Genomic DNA, 22,639 nt, shown 5'->3' on the forward strand with positions numbered 1-22,639 from the left:
GTCTCAGCTAGGCAAAGTTACTCATCTTGACCTGCAGGAAAAAAAAAGGAAATACACTGAGTATATGCACTCCCCAAGCCTGCTGCCCAGCTACCAACGCAGCACTGCTGGGCCACAGCTCACTCCGTGGCAGGAGGGTGACGCTTCTGAAGATTGTTGGCATCTCAGTTAATTTCTCTGCACTTTCCTGCACTCCTGTTTTTGCACTTTGTACTACTGTTACTCTTTCAAGCAGTTCATGAACTTTTTATATTCACTTTAGTCCCTAGTAGTTCATCAAGGAAAGTAAGCGGGACTGGAGTCCCACCCCAGGTCTTTTCTGTGGTTAGCACCCCTTAGCAGATCATAGTTGTGAGATGTGCTGGGAATCCCTTGTGGCCTGGAAAGAGAAGGGCCAAGGTGAGTGAGTCTCAAGAGAAGGTGTGATTGGATGTTCTCTACAGAACACAAGAAAAATTACTTCTGATTAGTGTGTTCACCTGCCACTTCTGAAAGTTATTTCGTTCTCACTCAAATTGCTCTAGAGCAGCTCTGATGGGGAGGGAAGAACCCTGCTTTGAACGAGCCCATGGCCCCGAGACAAAGTGCATTACCTATAAGTTACTGGGGTGTAAGACTTTATCCAGGTCTTCTGCATGACAGTTCACTGCATGCTGCTGCACCATCACTGGCTGCTCTCTCCTTTTAGGTTGCTTTGCTGAGTAGTGTATTGTACCTCACTTGTAAATTAACTGAAACCTTTAGATTACGCTGCAAAATAGCTGTTAATTACTCTGGAAATTTGGCAAGGAAGAGTTAAGGAGCCTTATTCTATGACAAGAGTTACAGCCAGGCTTGTGTTCTCTCAGCACTGACCGCAGTCCTGACAGAGGAGCAGCCCAGGGCGGTCTCTGCCTGTGGTCTGTAACCTGTCCTACAATAAGCACCAGGTGCCATGGCACAAGAGGACACTCACAGTGACCAGCGTCTGTGGGTACTGCCACCTTCGCCTTGCTGCTGCCTGTCTGACCTCCAGCCTTTTCTTGCTTCCTATTCTCTTTGCTGTGAACATGAGGCAGAGAGCAAATGATTTTCAAAGCAGGTTTTGACCATTCAGTCTGCAATAGCAACGAAGTGAACCACCATGTTCTTTACAACTGGAAAGAGCAAAACTGCATCCAATCTTACCTTGGCAACACTTAAACGTCTGCTAGTCCCTCGCCAGCCTATGCTAACCTGTCCTAGAAACTTTTTCATCACCACTCCACTGCCTTGTCAGTGTCCTTTGGCGAGTTTCATGAGTATCATATTCTGTTCCCTTGTCTGTTGGGTTATTTTAGCTCAGATGATTTGGCAGGAAATTTGCTGAAAGTTTTTGTCTCCTGGTCTGAATATTTTGAAAGGTCACTGAGATCAGTCTTTAAATCTTTGCATCTCATGGAAGATCTTCAAAGACCTCAGAAACAGGCTTGTTGAGTCCTGGAAGTGTATCTCTTGTGTCTTGTTTGTGAAATGCTTCCTGCTATAGAAATAGCTCAAAGGACTGTACATATTTACAAGAATCTTTATATTCGTAACAAAAGGGAATTGAATTGGTTTCTACTTTTTTATTGTAAACTGTGTGTTTTTCAACACTTAGCTTTTTGGTTTAATGGTGGTTGTGGACAGCCATCTTCAGACACTGGAGGGGCCTCAGCTTAGTCCTCCTCGCTCCCATGAAGAAATATTGTAACATTAAATTGCAACTGAAGCTTGTTAGCATAAATGAGGTTTTAGCTCTCTAAAAGTACAGGATTTTTCTTCGTTACCTTTTTATTATTGACAAGGGAGGGAACCAGAGGGACAGTTCAAAGCTCCACCTGGAAAGTATTGAACTTTGTTGTTGAACAATAACCAAATAAAACAAATAACTATCTTGACTGGCATGGTGACATGGATGCTTCCTTCTCTTAGAGTAACCCTGAGCCATCCCACCACCCCTAGTGTTAGGGAGAGGCTGCTTAATCTAGAGGTGTTAGAGCCTACCAAAGAGCCAACCCTGATGGTATTTAGCATTCACTAGTCATTATGCCCACAACAAATAGCATAAGTGGCTGCACAAGAACAAAGCATGTACACATGGACTACAACAGGTGTCCAAATACTCTACTAGAGCAGCTAAATTCTGCCCTCACGTACCCAAGTAGTGAGAGGGGTAGAGGTGAGAGACATGTATCTGGGACAACAATCTCGCCCTGGTACATGACCCACAGAGCTGGAAAAACCAAACATCTTGCTCACCAACAGTGTGATCTAATGACAGGTTTGGGATTTATCCCAGCAGTGGACTGGTGGCAAAGCGGATGGAGCCAGTTCCTCATCCCATCGCTGTAACATGCTGGTGCTTTTATTAAGGCCTGATAGCTGCAACTATGAAAACCAACAGTGACAAACCCAGGCAGACCGAGTACAACCTGCAGAGTTCCTGTACATCTTAAACTTACACCTGCTGGGAAAAACTTGCTAGATCAGACTTAAATGTAAATACATCTATTTTTAACTGAACCAGTTTTTACAGGGTCTGAAGTATTCTTTCACAGGAAGAGGTTTTTAATATTCACACTACTGCCTCCAGTAACTTAATTTGTTCTCCTACTGTTGAGTGTTTTTGGTTCTGTGCACATCCCCACCCCCTTACCCCTGATAAAGGGCTTGTTGGAGGCTGTGGGGGTGGGTCTTACATTTTGGTCTACATGACATTCTTCATGAAAATGCTCTACATGAAACCCAAGCTGCTTGGTTTATCTCTTGTGCCTACTATCTGATGTATATGATGAAATGCTAACTTGTTCAGTGTTCCTTTATTTCTCTTTTACTGTGCACAAAGAATACTTATTTAAGCTCATTGTTGCAGTCCTATGATGCATGATCAGAATTGTAACAAAACTAAAATAATCCAGAAACTGGTGGAGTAAAACAAAAAGAAAGAAAGTATTTATTGAGCCTTTTGATTCCCAAGAACCTTGCACAAATCCACTCTTAGAGCCTGAGCACCACACGCTGTGGGAATTCAGGGGACTGGGGAGAGCAGGGAGCCCCTGTTAGCTGTGCTGTAGGGGGCCCAGAGTGACGAACAAAAGTCTCTGCATCTACCTTAAAAAAGAAAAAAAAAGGGTGCACCTAGCAACAGCCAGGACTAAACTAACTGCACAGACCGTGAGCTGTGGGTGGGGAATGTAAGTGAGCTAATAACTCAACTCTTGATCCAGCTTTTGCCTTTGGAGGGATTTGATTCATCCCCTTACACTAATGGAACAGTGTCTAATTAACCAAATTCATTCACCTCTCAAGCAGGAAACAACCTAGTGAAAAATAAGACAAAAAGACTTCCCCTCCTCCTCAATACCCCCAAACCCATCCCCCAGCAAACCCACCAGCCTACCTCTTCTTCCTTCCAGGCAGCCAGCACTCCTGGGTGCCTGCTGAAGTGAAAGGATCTGGGGGCTGAGGGGCCGTAGCTTACCTGGAGGCTGGTTATGGCTCCTGGGAGATGCTGTTTGAGGCCACAGGTGGTAGGGAACACCACACCTTGGCCACATCCGCTGCCTGGGAGAGGCCCCTGGACAGCAGCTGCACTCACTCACCCCAATAGTAGACAGGTGGAAGTGATCACTGTGTTAATTACTCGTTAATTACTCTCCTGAGCAGCAGGGCACAAAGTCTGGGCTCCTCACCCTGCTTTCTGAGGCTTTGGGGCTGCACAAACGAATGCTGCAGTGCTGGCTGCAGCCCCCTCTGCCTCTGAGACACGGCTGTGAGTTAAGCAAGAAGAAAGCACTTTCTGTCAAATAATTAGTGCTGTCCTGTGGTTCCATCACAGCAGCATTGATGAAAAGCCTGCAGGCAGTGAGTCAGGCACATATGCAACTGGAGAAAAATCCACATGGCTTATAGAAAGAACTAGTGAACCCAAGTCTGTGGGAACTGAAGATAATACGCCACACAAGTCCATCAATACTGCCCCTTCCTGGGCTCTGTATCTCCAAAGTTTCAGCTTCAGTCATTCCCTTGTGAAAAAGTCTGTTTTGCAACTGGAAAAAAAAAAAACACCAAACCAAACTTACTAAGCTACCTCTGAGTTCCTCTTTGTGTCTAGCAAAAAAAAATTAATTCCAGGTAATTCAAATAAGAAACTTGTGGTAACATTGCCCTACTGGCACTGAAGTGTTTCACAGGCCTCACTGCATGACATCTGGCTGCATTTCTTTGAACACAGATGAAAAAAAAAAAAAACAAAAAAAATCACCTTCCACCATTTGCCTTTCATCTGCTGACACTTTTCCTACTGAGCAGCCTCAGTTCTGACCAAAGACCTCTCCTTCTGTGGTTCCATAGCCTGTGAGCTCTATCTGGCACCCTGCAGATCCTCCTGCACACGAACTCCCAGCTGCTGTCACTGAGCGACTCCACTCCAGCCAAAGCAATCCTGTTGGTTAACTGCAACTCTCCAACCTGCTCTCCTTCCTGCTACTGATGTAGCTTTGTTTTCTGCCCTGACACAGCCAGCTCACAAAGTAACCTCCACACTCTCAGTGAAGCACACAGGGTTCCTGCACTCCCTGCTGCCCAGCACTGAGCCTCCTCCCCACCTTCCTCCCCAGTCAGCAGTTCCAGGTGCTAACTAACACTGCACAGCCTGTTCCACCAACACACCTGTGCCTGACACCACGCACAGCCACATCCAACCCCAGGCTGCCCAAGAGAAAGGCTTGGAAGAAAAGGCCTGCAGGAAAAGCAGCTGGAACGAAGAGAAGCCAGCAGAGGCTTAAGGCCTGTGCCAAGCTTTACAGCCCCAAGGAACTGTTGGCTGGAGATTGAAAGCAACTGGACTCCTGTTCTGCCTGTAAATTTCACATCAGAAGTAAGCCTCATCTTCTAGGGTGACTAACCACAAGCAGACAAAAATGTGTTTCAAGCTGCATCAGTGAATGAAAAGCTTTCACCTATGAATGAAATTCACCAAAGCAGAAAACCTCAATCAGACAAGCACAGTTACAAACAGGAAACAAATTGAGGAAGCAGAGGTCACTGAAGATGGGAAGAGCAGTAACAAAGCAAGTCACTGACTTTTCTTGAAAACATTTTATTTGTTTCTAAAGAGGCTGAAAACAAAAGCAATTCTGTATCTCAGAATACCAAATCCTATCCATAGCACAGAATGAAGAAAGAGTTTTCAGAGAAAACCATTGCACTAGACCCAGATCTATGCAGCTACTCAGGGTATTGCAACAGGGCTGGTGAACAGATCTGAGGATGGCAAACCACCCTTCCACTGGGGCTGGTTCTACTGACCGCTGCCTGCTGCAGTGCTCCCTGCTCAGACTCCTCACTGGTTTGTCCAACCTGCTGCTCTTCCCCACAGAGGGTGCTGGTTGTCATTGGCACAGTCACTGGCACTCTCAGGCATTAAAAAAAAAAAAAAAAAAATAGAGGGAAGGACTCTGTGGGTCACCTCCCAAGCTGATTCCACCAGGGCAGGCCCAAGGCACACTGGCAGCAGTTTTGCATTAACATTGCATTTGTTTTGGGATAAAACAGGCTGAGAGTACCAGGTACAGGCAGCCTGGTGTAGCTACCATCTCTCAGCAAACACAAACAGAGCACAAAGTGGCAGATCCCCACAGCCCTGGCTGCAGGGGCACCAGGTGTTGTCCACCCACAGCCAGCCCTGCAGCCTGGAGCCAGGCCCAGCTCCATCCCTGGGGTGCGGGAGGGCACGGCACTGCTGTGTCCAGCACACTGCTGCTGTTCATGCCAAGGGGTGAGTTGGCCACTGGGACACAGGTGACTTGGTCACCCGCAGGCTGTCACTGTAGAACTAATCCCTAACCTGAGCACTTTGGTTTCCTTACAGCTACTGAGCCCATCTTAAGGAAGGACTTATCAGTGACAACAAGAGATGCTGGTTTCAAAAAGCAGATTACTGCCAGACACACTTATGATTTACAGAGACTCCAGCCATTAAAAACAATTGTCTTTACCAGAAATTCCACAGGGGAAAAAGTTGTATTTCAGTTCTCATGAAGAGAAAAAAAAATACAGAGCTGCTCACAGCAGAAACAGTGCACCCAGGCTACTGTAAAATACAAACGAGCTTGTGGGTGATTGTGTCGCTGATTTCACCCCGCAAAGGCTGCTAGGAATGGATCCTCAACAGTCACACTTATTTCAGTGCCCCAGGCTTGGAGCTTGCTACTGAAATAATTGCGTTTGATGAGTCAGGAAAGCAGTGACAGGCTGGCTGGTGCTGAGTGTTGAGCTCAAGTAAGATTCCACAAAAATCCTGAACTTCCTAGACTTTGGGCTGGCTTGCTGACCACTTGCAGTGGCCTTGCTGCTGAAGGTCTTTGCTCTGTTGCCACCCTCACGTTTTTCAGCCTAACTAAACTGGTGGTTTTTCACCTGAGCTGACAACAGGCACTGATGCCTTTGCCACAAAGCTGCCATCTCTGAGAACTTCCAAGGTGGGACTGGGGGAATAAGGCAAATCTAGGAAAATCAGGAAGTCTCAGAAACAATGTGAAATCAGAATTCCTTTGCTACAGCACAGAGCAGAAGTACATTTGGTTAAGAGAAAGGTTTTTTTCTGAGACTGCACTGGCGCAGAACGATTGGTCACAAGCTACTATGATGCTCATATTGGCTTGTAGAGCAAAGTAGTCACATACTTCTTCTTGTAGCGATGTGTAGCACTAAGCACCATCACTCCATCCTACAGGAGATGGAAAACAAGTGAGCACTTGACACGGTTAGCTAAAAGCTACAAGGGTGAAGAACATCCCCTGGCCTCTCACCTTGATAGAAAGTGCGTAGAGGTGGTTCAACATGACGTGGTTGGGTTCAGGGAGTAGAGCAGGATCACACTGGAAAAGGGAGAAAGTGAGACAGTGTGAAAGCAGCAGAGCTCTCAGTCTGCTCATCTCAGCTGATGGGTGATAAACACTGTCTGTAACTAGCCATGCCCTTGGATACATCACACTGCTGCTTGTGCTGAGCCCCACCACAAACGCAGACCAAGATCCCTGCAGGGTGAACCCCTCTGCAGCCTCACTGTCATCCTGAAACACACCTCAGTGATTTCTGATGTGCTGCTGACATCTTAACAGTGCTGCAGGGGGCAGAGTAGGGCTGCTGGGAGTAAAGCAGCCAGCTAGTTTTCAATTTTGAATCAAGTAGAAAAATAAATTCAGTTCAGCTCAACCCACCTGGGCAGATGCATTAAGGAAAGCACTAACAGTAACTACTCCAAAGCTTTCCTTTGCCTGCCCTCTGTACCCAGATTTGCCCCTGATCTGTTCACACCCTCAAGGCTGTTATTCAGCAGAACAAAGGAATGTACTCACAGAAATGCCTGTGTCCTTGTTCAGGATGACCTGCAGCAGGTGGGGAGGAAGAATAGGTGGTGACTTAAAGCGCTCCTCTGCCTTACACACATAGGGCTCCTGGTGGTATGGTCCTGGAGGTGAACTTGACAGCTCTGCCAGGAAGAGGTGAAATATTTATTCTTAAACAGCCTGTAAGAACATCTGCTCTTTATAGGTATATTGTCATCATTACTCCAAGCTGATTGTCACATCCAGAAACATGTGGCAAATAGAAGTCAATGGCACCTAAGTACAAGAACTGCAGCAGCTGAGGCAGAGGCAGAGGATCAGTCACTGCCCAAAAGGTGACCTAGGATGCCCAAAATCTGTCTGACTTCAGACTAGCTAGGAAGACATGTGAGGTGGAAGTTCTGAGGACCCTACGGCATCCCAGAACTTCACTGTCATCCCTGCCCAGCACTTCTCCAGCAAACACTTCACTGTAAACCTCCAAGGAAGCACTAAACACACAGCACACACAAAAGGCAGGGATTGCTCCCATAATAAATAGATAGGATATAATAAATAAATAGGATAATGAAAAGACTCTTCAGAGTCTAAAGCAAGACAAATCAAAGATTGTTACAGAGTGTGGAAGGGAAGCACCTACTAGAATCTCCTTCTGGCTTCTTGCAGCATCCAACTCTCACACATCACAGACCCCCTCCAAAAAGACTTTCTCCAAGGGAAAGCTGCATAGAGCAAAACCCAGCCAAAAGCACCTCTGCCTCAGATTCAACGGACATGTCTTCTGGGGGATATCTAAGGTACTGTTTCAACTGTGGTCTCCATCCCTACAAAGGTCTACACAGACCAGGTGGCAAGACTGATCTCAGAGATGACTCAAGCTAAATCCCACCTCTCTCCTGTTACACTAAGATATGAAACTTAAGGGAAAAATATAATTTTGATAACTGAGAGGATACAACATATTCCTGCACCTGTGTTAGCACTACTAAGATGTGTCTAATTTCTGCCTCTAAACATGCAACTTCTCATCTCCTCAAGCCATCTCCTCAGCAGAAAAAGGCTGTCAGCATCAGTCTGAAGTTGTAAGGCAGAGACTGAACCACCACTGAGTGCACCAAATCCAGCCACCTCACACTGCACAGGCAACCAAACAGCTGTTAAGCTCCATGGTTTCCTCCTAATCAAATCAACAGTAACCTGTGTTGCTCTCTCTCAGGTCTCTGAGGCCTCCTATTTTATGCATTCCACGTTTTTCCTTTGTGCATCGTGATTCCTGCATGTGCCCACAGGCCTGACTAAAGCAGGGATTAATCTATACTGGAGCTTTAACTCCAGCTGAAAAGGAAGGTGGAATTTTTAACAGCTCTAAAAAGTGTGATATAAAATTAGCAGTAAGCTCATACCAGACATGTCTGAACATTTCTGGGAGTCCACCATCAAAGCGTCGAATACTTCAAAGTCAGTTTTCTTCACCTGTATAATGTTGTTGATGGTGCCTAGCTGGCTGGTTACTACTGGCTGGGAAGAAGCAAGAAGCAAAAGTCAGAATAAAAAAAACCTTGCAGGACTATTGGATTCTCAAAACCCCATCAGCTTTAGCAGGAAGGCCATTTGCTTTTAAAACATGCTAGCACCAGATACGAAAAGAGCTGATTGCTGCTCAGTGTTAGATTAAGAGCAAGTGCAGGGCTTAGAGGGTGCATGTCAGTTGGAGCAGCACTCAAAGTCTTAGGATCAGGTGTGGGTAAAGCTAACAGTGACAACAAAAGGGGCTAAGATTTACTTGTAGCTTCTACAGGGCTTTCAGAGCCAGGCTAAGATCAGGCCTGGGGTAGGACCAGGTGTGGTTGGTATTGTTGACTCACTACCGAAGCTAAGACTGGAGTCCATGGCAGGGGGTTCAAAAAACTCCGTTTATTGCAAGGTAAATTCTGTGAGATTCTGCAAAGTTTGCCAAGACAGCAAGGAGACTGGAACCAGCAGCTGTGAGGATTTCTAAAGCAGACAGGGGCTGCTGGGCAGGCTGTGGTTAAAGCTCTTTTCATAGCCGAGGAGAAAGAAAAGGCTCGGTAGATTTTGGCACCATTACTGGACTATGAAAATATAGAGCAGCAACAGCATCATTCTGGCACAGACAGCAAGTCCAGCTCAGAGATCTGGGCTGTCAGCAATGCTACAGGGCTTCAAAAGACACTTTGGCACTGGATAAAAAAAAAGTTCACTGCCTCTGATAAACCAATACCTGGGAGATCCTGTCACCTGTTTGCTCCAAGCCCTCCTGTCCTTTGAGGCCAGCAGGGATCAGAAATGTCTTTCTTACCAGCTAAACCAGTCAGTTTCTGTTGTGAACCTCCTCTCTGAAAGGCCAGCTACTGGTAGACAAATGCCAGGTTCTCCTCTTCAGATGCCTCAAGGAACACACACAGTGAGGCTGAAGAAAACATTACCTCTGAAGGATCATGTGTCCACTGCCCGTCCACAAAGAACTTGTACTGGTGCTCTCCTTCTGGCAGGTCCAGGATTGCCACAAAGTTGTTGTGACTGGAATTTAAGACAAACAATCAGCCCTTGAAACATTCTAAAAAGTTGATGGGCTGTGACAAACATTGTGACACAGAATACAGCCCTGCTTAGCATGCAGAAACTCAAAGAGAGCATTTCAGAGCATCTCCTGCAATCTAAAAGTGAAGAATCAAACTAAGGTTACTGGCAATGATCATTGCCTCTGTCGCAGTAAGTCCCTACATGTTCAAAACCAGCATCCACACTCCTGACACCAAGGAATCAGCACTGAGCTTTTGTAAAGTCTGCCTCACATCTTCATGTTACTGGTTAGGCTGCAAGACCTCATTTTATCTGACAGACTCCTGTTAATGGAACAAGATCAGCTTACTCCCATCTCCCTGCCACCAGAAATTGCATTTCACAAATGCTAATAAATGAACAAACAATGGCTAGAGGATAAAAGCTGCAACTCAATACTCCCAAGATACTTTGAGTCTGAATAGCTGCTGCTTGGTAATTCTGACACTCCTGTGCTGTGAACTTCTTTATTCTTCAGAAGTCTTTACCAGCATCTCAAAGCAGCTGAGAAAGAGTTGATGCTATGTGAATAGTTCAAACAGGCCAAACAGTATCAATATCTCCGTGAATCTCTACTTCCTCTAAGGGAAGGAGCACAAGCATGATACCACAGATCACAGTTTGGAATAATGAACTTTTCTACTGAAGCATATTTGATTCAGTGAGATGATTTTATCCAGCCTCCAAGAGGGTCCAAGCAGCTCCTTTCCCAGCATACCTAAGCTGACAAGACACAGACCTGTCTTTTTTTTTTTTTTTTTTAATTTCTTGGCAAAGAGATATTTTTGTCCTGCTTCCAGATTCATTTCACCATTTCCCATCTCCCAGGCTTCCTACTCAGAGTGTGACAGTGATACACTGATGCTCCTCTGGCCTTTCCACCAGCTCCAGTCTCAATAACTTATTTCACATTGTTCATGCACAGAACAACCCTTCCATACCCCTTTCACCAGGCCATCACACTCCTCCCCCCAGCCTCCTAAGAAACTAAGACACTTCTGCAACAATGACAACGCAGGCAGCCACTCACTGAGATGAGAAACACCAGAAACTGGCAGCAGACCAATCTCCTGTGGCAGAGAGCAGGCCTCAGGGCAACAGCAAAGTTCAGGCTCTGCCATCCATTAAGTCTTGACTTTTTGGAAAAGCATTGGTCTAAATGAAACACTTAGGTACAGCATTAACAGAGCTCCAGAGCACTCTGGAAGGAAAAAGCACTTGGTACCTTAGCACAGACCTGTTTTCTCATTCATGTGTTGGCAGCAGGCATCCCAGGCTCTGTTTCCTCAGCAGAATTTGGACCCTTCGAGGTGGGCAAAAGCCAATATGGCAAGAAAGTACATGGGCCATCAGAGACACTCTGCTTAAAACCAGCTTCACCTTACATACCCTGACTCTACCCCAGACTCTACAGGAAGATTGTTCCTGCTCATTCATGCATGGTGCCCAGTGAACGAATCACCCCTTCAAAACTGACACACAGCTCAACTTCCTTCCTGCACTGTCCAAGAATCATAAAGTCACCTTCCCACTAAGGGCTTGAGGAGAGAAGCAGGACAGTAGTAAATCCAGGCATGACACCAATCCATCAACAGACCACCTTTCTCACTGCCCTAACCATTCCCAGTCTATGGGGAATGCTCCCAAGAGAGCAGCAGCAGTCTATTACCTCCTTGTCAGAGGAATTTTACTCCAGTTGTTGAAGGATCCAGATAAAAAAACTTCTTTTCCTCCTCCAGTCCAGCGAAAGACTGTTGGTCGAGCTTGAGTGGGGGTTTTATCATTCACCTCCAGATCTTGCTGCCAAGCTAGAAACTCTTCTTTATCCAACGGAGCCTACAAGCACAATTCAAAGGGAATTCTTTCCTGGCAGACATAACCCTTATTTCACTGAAGGCACTTTTGAGCTCAGGCTTGATGTAAGTCTAGAAATGATATTTGTCAGACAGAGATCAGAAACTGTGCATTTCCAGATGCTGTTCACAAGTTCATTTACATAGATTCTGCAAAGACATTAAAGTCCTCCAAATCTGCAGAAAGAGTATAAGGTAAAATAACACCCCCCAGCCTAAATGAGGTTCAAAAGACATTGAGAACCCCTCCAGCCTAAATTAGGTTCAAAAGAAATTGACTTGAGCTCATGAGTTTTCAAAATACACTAGGAGAGAGAAAGATAACTAAGAAATAGACTTAAGAAGCATTTAGATTATGCAAATACCACAGGCACAACATTTGTAGTTAGCAGAATGATTTTGAGTCACCTGTGAGAAAACAGCTGTCCAACAGTCATCATCTAAGTGTCATTTTCTGCTAGGATATTCTTATGAAACATGATGCACAGCAAGATGTTTCTAACAATCCATCTAATGATGAGCAAAACACCTCTGAGGCCTTTTAATATGGAAAATTATAGACAGGTAAAACGTCACTGATAACTGCAAGAGCAGGAAGGATCAAAGGAAGCTGGGGCACTGTACCTAGAACTGTGGAAGAGCTCTGAGTCAGGTACATTTAGTTTCTGTACAATGAATCCTTGCTGGAAGCCATAACAGTTCACTCACTCTGTCTGAATATCAATGTGCTGTCTTTCCTAAGCATGGGAAGCAGGGATCACAGGATGTTAGGAGCTGGAAGGGACCTCTGGAGATCTTTTGAGTCCAACCCCCCTGCCAGAGCAGGAACACAGAATCCAGATGGGTGTTGAAAGTGTCCAGAGAAGGAGACTTCACAATCTCTCTGGGAAGCCTGTTCACTGCTCTATGACCCTCACAGTAAAGAAGTTTTGCCTCATGTTGAGGTGGAACTTCTTGTGCTGTAGTTTATATCCATTACCCCTCATCCTATCACAGGGCAAAAGTGAGCTGAGGCTGTCCCTTCCTTTCTGACACCCAGCCCTCAAATATTTATTACATTTATTAGATCTCCTCTCAGTCTTCTCTCCAGACTAAACAGCCCCCAGGTGTCTCAGCCTTTCCTCATAAGGCAGTGCTCCAGTCCCTTCATCATCCCTGTAGCCCTCCACTGCAACTCTTTCCAGCAGATCCCTGTCCCTCTTGAACTGGGGAGCCCAGAACTGGATGCAATATTCCAGATGGGCCCTCACTAGGGCAGAGCAGAGGGGGAGGAGAACCTTCCTTGATCTGCTGGACACACTCTCCTCAATGCACCCCAGGATACTAATGCCCTTCTTGACCTCTTCTGCATAAGCTCAGTGACAGAACTACTGCAAGCTGTGACCAGCACCCCAACTGGAGAACATTTCCAACTCATCATGTCAGGAGAACAAACCAGCAATACCTTCATTTCCTCTGAATGGAACAAATCTGCATCTTCAGGACTGTCCATTAAGATCTTTGGTCTGTCACCCTCTTTTGTACTGATGGCTCCTCCCGAGGTGTCCCCTCGGGATGTCTTATGGCCATGACGCTCCAGCCCAGCTCGCTCACTGCTTGTGTTCCCCATTTTTAAGGACCTAAAAGCACAATTAAAAACCAGATTAGCACACATATTTTTGAAGCCACAACACCAGTAGGCAGGAAAGCAGGCTCTATTGGTAGACCTGGGCTCTCTTTCTGAGCTGAAGCATCTAAGAAACTTGATTAACCCAAAATGGTAGCATCTTAAAATGATATTGCACTCAGAACAAAGACACTAAATGGCAAATTTGAGTTGTTCTTCAGAATGTGCTACTACCAATATCCTAGCACCTCTGCAGGACTCAGCTGCTCCAAAAGTCAAATGAGCAGGTATCTGTTACTGCAGCACACTGGTACTCTGTCTTCCCAAACTAAGTGCTTGTTCTTCTCTCTTCTGAGCATCCATGTGTATAATGTTCTGCCATAGCAGTTGAAACATCAGTAAAAACTTTCTGGCAGAATGCTTCAAAAGCAGCCTACTAGAAATGTGACTTCGCTAGAAAATAAAAAGTTAGTGGAGGTGGCAGCCTGGTGAGGATCCTTGTGCTCTAAAGCACAAACAGCACAGTCCCACTAATGCTCTTCTTCCTTCATGCTCTGCTTTTCTCTGGGAGAGGCAGAGGCCTGCTGTGGAAGAAACACAACACTTCACTCCACAACCCATGTGGCCACATCCACAGGCTGAAAGGAAGGGACTGGATGCACATGCCACATCTTAGCTGAAAGAGTGCTTACAGGGGAAGAACAGCAACTTAGAGGTGGCCAAGGGGTCTGTGTGGAACCCTGTACTAAGAAGGCCTTGCAATGGCACAAACGGGGCCCTGCAGAGTGCCCAGCAGGGTACAACTACCTGTACAAGATATTACCCTGGCTCCTGTAAACTCAAGTTACAGACACTGCCCAACTTCCAATCATGCAGACCTCAGCTCAGTCACAACCTGAAACCTGTCTCAGCCTGCATGGCTTAAGTAAATAACTAATTTATCGTTAACTGGCTATGTGAAATTGCAACAGTTTTAAGCGTTCTGTATCCTCATTAAACAGCTGATTCTGTGAGCCAGGCTCCGAGCAGGCCAGAACGAAACCGAAGAGCCGCCGGAGCTCTCCTCAGCACACCCCCATACTGTATCCACCAAGGTCGATTCACGCCGCGACCTGGCAGCCGGGCAGACGCTCCCCCTGCCAGCCGCCTGCCCTCTCCGGCCGAGCACACCGGCAGCCGGCATGGCTCCCCGGGCAAGCGAGCAGCAGCGCTTACAAAGGTGCCCGGGGCTACACCCGCACGGCACAGCGGCATCCCCGCGCACCGGGACTCCTCGCTCCTCGCACGGTCTGCGAACCCCGAGGGGCACCCCCAAGGCACCGGGCGCACCACACCCGCCGCCCTCACAGCAACCCGGCCCGGCCCCACCGTCCCTATTGCGACCACCCGGTCCCCTCCTCTCCACCTGGCCTCGTTCCTGGCCGGCTGCCCCGGAGGCCCCTACACCGCTCAGCCTGTCCCGCCGCCGGAACCCACCTGCTGCCGCCAGAGCCCGCCGCGGTCCCTCCACCGCTGCCGGCGTGCTTCCGCTTCCGGCCGCCGACACCCGGTATGAGCCCCGGAGGGAACCCGAGCCCGGCCCACAGGTTCCGCTGCGAGCAGGCGGCCGCGGGCCCTGCAGCGGCTAAAGAGCGTCACTGGTGGGGCCGGAGAGCCTGCGTCAGCCCCTGCGGCCAGGCCCTGCCGCGACGGGATCATCAGGGCTGTGCCACAGTAGTTATGTGGTGTCGGAAGCCTGAGCGAAGCGCCGTGGCTCTTTACCTGCCCTCGGAGCTGCTTTCTCCAAGCGGCCACTACGAGGAAGTTTTGGACCTGCAGAGGAACTGCAGCTGAGTGAACACCAGAACGCTGGAAACTGACACCGAATGCATTTTCCTCTTCGTGAAACTAGGGCAAAGGCAGGAGAATGGGTGCTGGACACAGGTCAGAGGAGCCTGTGAGCCACCAGCACAGGGCTTTCTCCCCTGAGGAAGCACACATGGAAATTTAAGTCCTTAACTACTGTTTCCCAAATTAAATTACACTCATCTATTTCTTTAACACATTCCTATAACACATTCCCAATTATACTGTCTCTTTTTACCCTTTGCTTGTCGTCAGCTGTCACTGTCTTTCTTCTACTTTTCTAAGAGGTGTGAAGTTGGGAGCTCTGCAGGTTCCTGGCTCGGCACCTCTCTTTACAAGGAAATTGCCGAGTGTTTTTCTTAACCAGTCGAAGCAACCTGCAAACAGAAGAATTCCTACCAAACTGAAGCGTACCCCTGTGCCAGGCTGTTAGTTGTGGGCAGAATTCTGCTGAGATAGATGCACTGTGCCTCACTGGCAGTGCCTGCCTGGCTCTGGCAGCATGTTTTGAGGAACAGCTGCTTCTAGTCTATCTGTCACGGGTGGGATACTTGGCACGGGACAGCCTGCTGGAGGGTGGCAAGGGAATGTGTGTGGGCAGCTCTTCCCCAGCCCCTGCTGAACAGTCACCCTGCTATAAAATACAGCTGCTATTCTGGTATTTCACATGGCTTAGCAGTCTCCAAACTCCATTGTTTTGTTCTCAACAGGCTATGGGAACTAGTCTGTGGTGGGTCCAAGCATTAATCAGTTTAAAGTTCTGGTATTAAAGTGTGATGGTTCCTCCCGGTTCAGGGATGAACCATCTATCCCTGGTGTGATACATTCCAAAACTGTGGGGAGTTACTGGCCTGTGAACAGGAACGAAGCAATGAACACAAGCATCTCAACCTCTTGGTGGCTGGGCTTCACTTGACTGCTGCCTCTTCCACCCTAATTCTTATCTCCCCTCACTGTCAGTCGTGACAGGTGGGTGTAGAACAGGCTTGGAGCCTGTAACTCATTTTGTGAAGTGCCACGTCCCTATGAATTATGAGGGCTGGATGGCATTACGCCATGAGCAACAAGTCTTACATGGGGACTTACCACTGCTGCACACTAAATCATCATGCCTCCTCATGGGCATGTCTCTGCTTGTGGTCCTCACATGCACTGGAGTCTTGTTTTCCCCTATCAGCCTGAGTGGGAGCCCAATTCCCTCGCAGCTGTTAATGCAGGAGACGTGGGAAGCCAAAGATTAGTTAAAGACACACCACGAGGACCTGGCACAGCTCATTTAGTCACTGATTTTTCTGGAACTCTGGGGGTTTGCTCCTCCCTTTAATAGCATTAATGACTTTTTGCCTCCTTCCCTTCTCTGAAACGTGCATAGAAAGTCACCTTCTTTCACTCCCTCTGGGACCAGCCTCCATATTCCAAAGGAAGACTACAAAATATCTTTTCTACCCCTGCCCCTTTATGTATGTCTTAACCTTCTTACTGCCAGATGAGGATGTAACAGATGGGGAGCTAGTTCACCTGCTTCCATGTATCACCAGTGAGGTTCCTGGTTAACTTCCCTAGTGAGAATGTCAGAGGTGTCACTTGCCAATTAAATAATTGATCATGACAACTCTCTCTACTTTTCTGAACTGCCAGCTCTCTCACAGAGGGGACACAGCAACAGGGCACTTGGGCTCAGCCCTTGCTAAGTGCTCCTGGCATTGGTACCAGAAGCATTTCTTCCTTAGCTGTTTAGCTGCATACATGCCTTATGCTTTGGGGGGGGATGTCCAAGAATAGCATTTTCACTGAGAAGGAGACAATTCCATAAAAATCTCCTTCTTGCCTCTGACACTAACTGCCAGCATGATCTTCAAGAAGCCTCTTGATCACTTTTGTCTTTATCTATTAGCTTTCCTTCAGCCAAAGGAAGGTGATGCTAGGTTGGGTGACTATTGCAAAATCTTTTAGTTCAATACAAATTCAGAACTGCAGTGTGAGGTTTTAAAAAGGAGATACTTGCAAAACACCTGCAGAATTTGAGGAGCCACATGGTCTCTGTGTTATTTACCATGTCACTAGCCACAAGCAAACGTCAGTTCCTGTTTCCCCATCTCACATCCACCTTCTTAAATAAACGTGAACTGTCCCTGGCCTGACTATTAAAGCCCACACAGAGCATCTGCCTCAGAAATTAACTTTAAGACATCTTGATTCTTGGCTTCTAAGATCATAAGACTCAGCAGACTTTATCAAAGTTCTACCAACCATGACAGAGCACTTTCAGTGCTGTACAGGTTGAGAAGTCAAGTGAAATGACATCTTTACTACTGAGTCACTCTGCCCCTTTGGAGGTATCACTTACCATCTGTGGTCATCAGCTGACTCAGTTTTATAGAAAGTAAGGACCAAATAGGATACAGCTGAGGTCAGGAGAGACCTGTTAGGGGAACATCTGTCTTTGATTAAATGGGGTGAAGAATGGTCTTACAAACCAAACAAAAAAAGTCAAACTAAACTGTTGTGCTGGCCCCAAGGAAGGGATGGCACTCACCAACCACTTGTGCTCTAGGCCAGGACTGCATTTTCACTGTTTGGATTATCTCCAGGAATTGGCACTTAAGACCCTGTTGAACGCTGGTTGAGATATGTGTCCATGAGGGTCCCACAGCTCATGATTACCATTGCTCTGGTGGTATACATTTCGGTGAGTTTCCTCTTCTCTTACACCACAGTATGTGTTGAAAAATAAATATAGTGGCCTAAAGTCTCAGACTGTGCAGTTTAAAGTCCTGATGAATCAGTTGATATCTGGCAATGCTCTTTTTCCTTGACATGATGCAAGCTTATTTATCCAAAAGAGAAGTCTTTGCAAGTGAAGGTGGAAGCTGACTCAGCCCTTCAGCTAGATATAACAAAACTAGAAGAGCCACCCTCAGTCATGAGCTGGTAGATCAAATTAAGACATGCCATAAATCATGTTACAAAGGACACAGGAACAAGTGCTTCTTACAGCTTCTGTACTGTGGAGAGTGAGTTATGTGGTGGTAGCAGCAGCAGAACTTATTCTAGAGCTCAAGAGAGGATAAATTTAACTGCAGAAACCTTCTGGTTAAATTTCTTACTATAGCTTTCTGCATTGGGCTGCCAAGTTAGTTCCTTCATCTTTACATTGGTAGTTGGATCTGTTTCCAAATGCCCTCCCCCTCCTTTTAGGTGCCTTCTGAATTTAGCCCATTTTGCCAGGCTGCAGAGGAAGTTGGGCAGCCTCCTCAAAGGCTCACTCACATTTCAGGGGCAGATGCCATTGCTGTGCATGCAGAACATGCCGTTGTCCTTGGGAAACGGAAAATTGTGAGTCCACATAAAAATTACTCACAGACCACTGCATCCCTTCTCAACTCCTCTGCTCCAGCATAACACTGCACACCTTCAGAGACCTGCTAGTTAAAAATGAGATTGGAGATGAGAAAATAGTAAGAGGAAATCAACATTCATGTATTACTTCAGTCTGAAGGTACTGCCCGTGAAAAACTGAGGGCTCAGTCTCAGAAAAGCTGCAGGTTAGGCAGCAGCCATGCAGACCACCTTGCACAGGCCTTCTGATGGCTCTTACTTTGCCTGGATGTATCTCCACCAAAGTCTGGATAGGTTCCACATCTACTCAATTTCCTCTTAATTTACCCCATTATCAGGAATGAAAGTCTGATTTGCCTTGGGGAATCCCAGCCTTCAAATGCATCCTCTTGTGCTTGTGTGCACACACAATGAGCACAAGGTAAAAACTCACTGGGAAGACTGTAAAATCAGAGAATCATCAATGCTGGAAAACACCTCTGAGATCATAAAGTCAAACCATCCAAACCAACATTATACCCACTAAACCATGTCCCAGAGTGCCATGTCTACACATGTTTTGAAAACTTCAGGGATGGTGACTCCACCACCTCCCTGGGCAGCCAAGGATGACCCAGTCTCTCCCTTACTAATGCAAAGCTGTAAAAACATCCATCTTAAATGACTGGCAGACAAAGTGAGGGCCCAGGTAAGGAAACGAGCCTAGAGAATGAAGCTTCCATGCTGTTCCAGCTGATGCATCTGGACTGATTCTGAAAGTGATGGACACTCTGGTAGCAATTAAATACAACCAGGCTGAGAGGCAGAAAAGAGTTCTCACTGTGGCACATATCAAAAGATATCAGGTACAAAAGCAACAGCTTCTGGAGCCTTAAGCCACACCGTTCATGGATTGTAGTTGCAACCACAAAAATTGAAGAGCCAGTGCTGATCTCAAAGTTACAAGCTGTAAACTCCTGGGTGTGCCTACAGAGAAACACCCTAAGACTTTAATTTCAATATCGTCCCCTTCATTTTGTTTTTTTGCTGTGCAATCTCATGAAACATACACCACAGGCTGTTTAAGAGTCTGGCTGACCCCCTTCATAGAGCAGCAAAGAAACTCCTCTTATATTTAGAAGCCTTCTTCTAGGGTTACATATCAAGATACGTGCACACTGCTGTTTTGCAGAATGCAGCTGCCCTGTAAGAAGCGAAAGATGCTAACATGATCCAGGAGCTGAGGCCAGCAATTTCAAGTTTCCATCTGTCTCTGCCTGTAACACATGCAGGAAGGAAAAGGGAGCTGGACCTCAGGCATTAGTTGGTGTCTTCAGCATGCAGGAGGACTGCATCAAAAAAAAAGGAAGCCTGGAATAGCTTTGTGCTAGGAAGATTCTGTTCACCTGCCTGGGACACAGATGTTGAGCTGAAATATATTTTACTGTTCCCTTCACCCCCCCTTTAATGAAGTAACATTATTTAGCACATATATATGACAGGTCTTCAGCAAGCACTAATTCCTCAGTCAGACAACCACATTCTGCCTTCAGCACCCACTGCTGTCACCATGGGTCTTGCTGATTTGGGCAGTCAGATGTCATTTAGCTTCCCTGTCCATTTAGCTTCCTGCCTTCCTTTGTATAGGTCTGTCATACCTACAGCAGAATGGTTTGGTTGTGCAAGGGCCACATTCATTTCCAGCACAAGCTGGGTTTGACTGCTTTTATCAAACATAGTTGAAAATTTATGTAAACATAAATAAATGAAGAGAACATTAGTAAAGCAAAAGTAAGATTACCTATGACATAGAAGCACTAAAGGACATTAGAGGAATTGCTGCATTTTCCCCTCTCTGTCACATTAAGTGGTTTAATATAAAGCCTTTATTTTTATACCAATCAATAGCACTGTAAGGTAGCAACATTTATCTTCAGAAGCACTGAAGATACAATGGCTCAATTCTCAATTATATTAAGAGCAAGACTTCAAAGATATTTATGAGCATTAAGATGCAAGTTAAATTTCCAGTATGGTTTTCAAAAGCATCTGAACAAGTCAGGCGTCTAGCTCCTATTGATCTGAATCCTTGTTAGGCACTTACAAACCATACTTCAAGTTGCCTATCCCTGCTCTCTAGTGTCCAAGTAACTTTGGAAGTCTTTCTCCCCTCTTCCACCACTAGCTGTAATTTGGTTTACAGTATTGGACTTTAGTATTTTGCAGAAAGATGAAAACTTCTGTACAGAGCTTGATTTTTGGTGCACTGATGTAGAAAACTTACTACAGCAATCCGATGGTGTTTACTTTGACACCAGCAATTCTGACCTGTGCTACCTGCTGAGAGACCTCCTTTGGTGATGTCATTCGACCACTTTCACCTCCTGATAGGAAAGCCTCAAAGAGATCACTGAGGGCCCATTTTGAAAAGGCTTCAACACTCTTTCTGGATGCTATTTTGAAAATGCAGGCAAGAGCCTACCTTGCTGATATTTTGAGCATTAACTGATAGCAACTTCTGGATGTAGTAGCTACAGTACAAACTGCTTGTAGAGTATTTTGTAGACCAGAAATCCTGCTTTTGCTCTGATTCATTTTATTCTGAAACTGTGCAAGGTGTTAGAAAATGGGATATTACTCTTTAAAATAGAGGAGGCAACAAAACTTAGGAAAGACACTTCCCACATAACAGAATGGACATGAATTAAAAGTAATTTTATTCCACTTCTCAATGACAGTTCTATCGTATCTGATAATAAGGCAAGCTACTAAAAGTCCCACAAGACATATCAGACCATTGAAAGAGTATTCAAAAACCAAAGAGGAGTTCACAGAACAGCCAATTCTTGAGATCATCAAAATCAGTGGCAAGATTTCCATTTGGACAAATTCAATCAGTGTAAGAGTTGAAGAAATCAACTGATTTCACCAGTGTTCATGAAGTTTTATACTGGAGTCATTAAGGATAGGTGATGCTTCACTGACTTCAATGAGAAAAACAGAATTTGGCAGAAAGAACAGCAAAAAAGCACGTCTGAAGTCTAATATCAAGGCACAGAAAATACATGCTACTTTCAGGCATATGTTTTAACAGGTAAAGGTTTCTGAGAGATGATTTTTTTTTTTTTTAAATAGGTAGTTGGACTCCTGCCAGGCATAATGCTTTTCTCACTTGCACCTGCAAAACTCCCATGCATTTCTGGGTAGTCAGTCCAGATGTATGTCAGTGCAAGAAGAGTAAGTGCAATTTGGCATAGCTTGCTTGAAGATGTAGTGACAATTAAAGCAAATAGAGCAACGACTGCTGAAGATGTAGCCATCTGTCTTAATGCTTACCAGAGCTTACTCCTTTTAACATGGAATATTGGTGTGACAAAACAAAGATATTTTTAAAAAATGTGTTCAGATAATAAAAATCAGCTGTCCCATGCTAAATTTTCATAAGGTACCAAGAAACTGCAGTAATTTAGAGGCAGATTCTGTAACCTTTGGCTGTCCACTGAGTGATATATTAGGATCAGCAAGTGACTCTGTAAGGGTGTAGAAGTCTGTCCATCTCTAACTGCAGTGATTTATAGACTATTCATAGCAAGATGAGAGGATAAACAAAAAAGGCATGAGCAAAGCAGAACACAGTGAAACTAGATGACTTGCTAGATAACAAAGGGATGAAGAAGAACATCTATTTAAAAAGATCTTTTGTCAGATAAAAAAAAATGGAACTTTTTACATACATGACTTTTAAAGAGGAAAATATGATCAGTGCAAATCGAATTCAGGACTGGAGCTAAGTCAAGGGAGTTCAACAATGAAAGACAACAAAACAAAAATAAATATGGATGTTATGGAAGAAGAGTGTCTCTTAATAATTAGGTGATTGAAATCGGTCCCAGGTGGTTAAAAATCCAAGGCAAAGACCTGAAAGCTGAGGATGACAGAAGAAAGCAGCTGCTGAGTCAGAGTACGCCCACGGCATTATAACATCACATATCAGGATAAGATCACAAACCCGTGGTTACGACTGTGTTATGTAGAGACTATTTTAAAGTAATAAAAAAATCCTTAATGGCCTGATCCAAAAC

At 45.6% G+C, this 22,639-nt stretch overlaps 1 protein-coding gene across 1 annotated transcript; it reads right to left on the reverse strand.

Annotated features, from left to right (window-relative positions):
• Window positions 1-6,124: 6,124 nt before the first annotated feature.
• On the reverse strand, window positions 6,125-14,886 carry PRKAB1 (protein kinase AMP-activated non-catalytic subunit beta 1). Its single transcript, XM_054392677.1, has 8 exons — window positions 14,871-14,886; window positions 13,233-13,407; window positions 11,605-11,771; window positions 9,800-9,893; window positions 8,756-8,870; window positions 7,362-7,495; window positions 6,813-6,881; window positions 6,125-6,730 (listed from the first exon to the last, which is right to left on the reverse strand). Exons 2-8 carry the CDS (start codon window positions 13,395-13,397, stop codon window positions 6,653-6,655), a joined length of 822 nt encoding a protein of 273 aa, XP_054248652.1. The 5' UTR covers window positions 13,398-13,407; window positions 14,871-14,886; the 3' UTR covers window positions 6,125-6,652.
• Window positions 14,887-22,639: the final 7,753 nt, after the last annotated feature.

This window comes from Indicator indicator, chromosome 26 (genome assembly GCF_027791375.1).
Source record: "Indicator indicator isolate 239-I01 chromosome 26, UM_Iind_1.1, whole genome shotgun sequence".
Taxonomy (NCBI): domain Eukaryota; kingdom Metazoa; phylum Chordata; class Aves; order Piciformes; family Indicatoridae; genus Indicator; species Indicator indicator.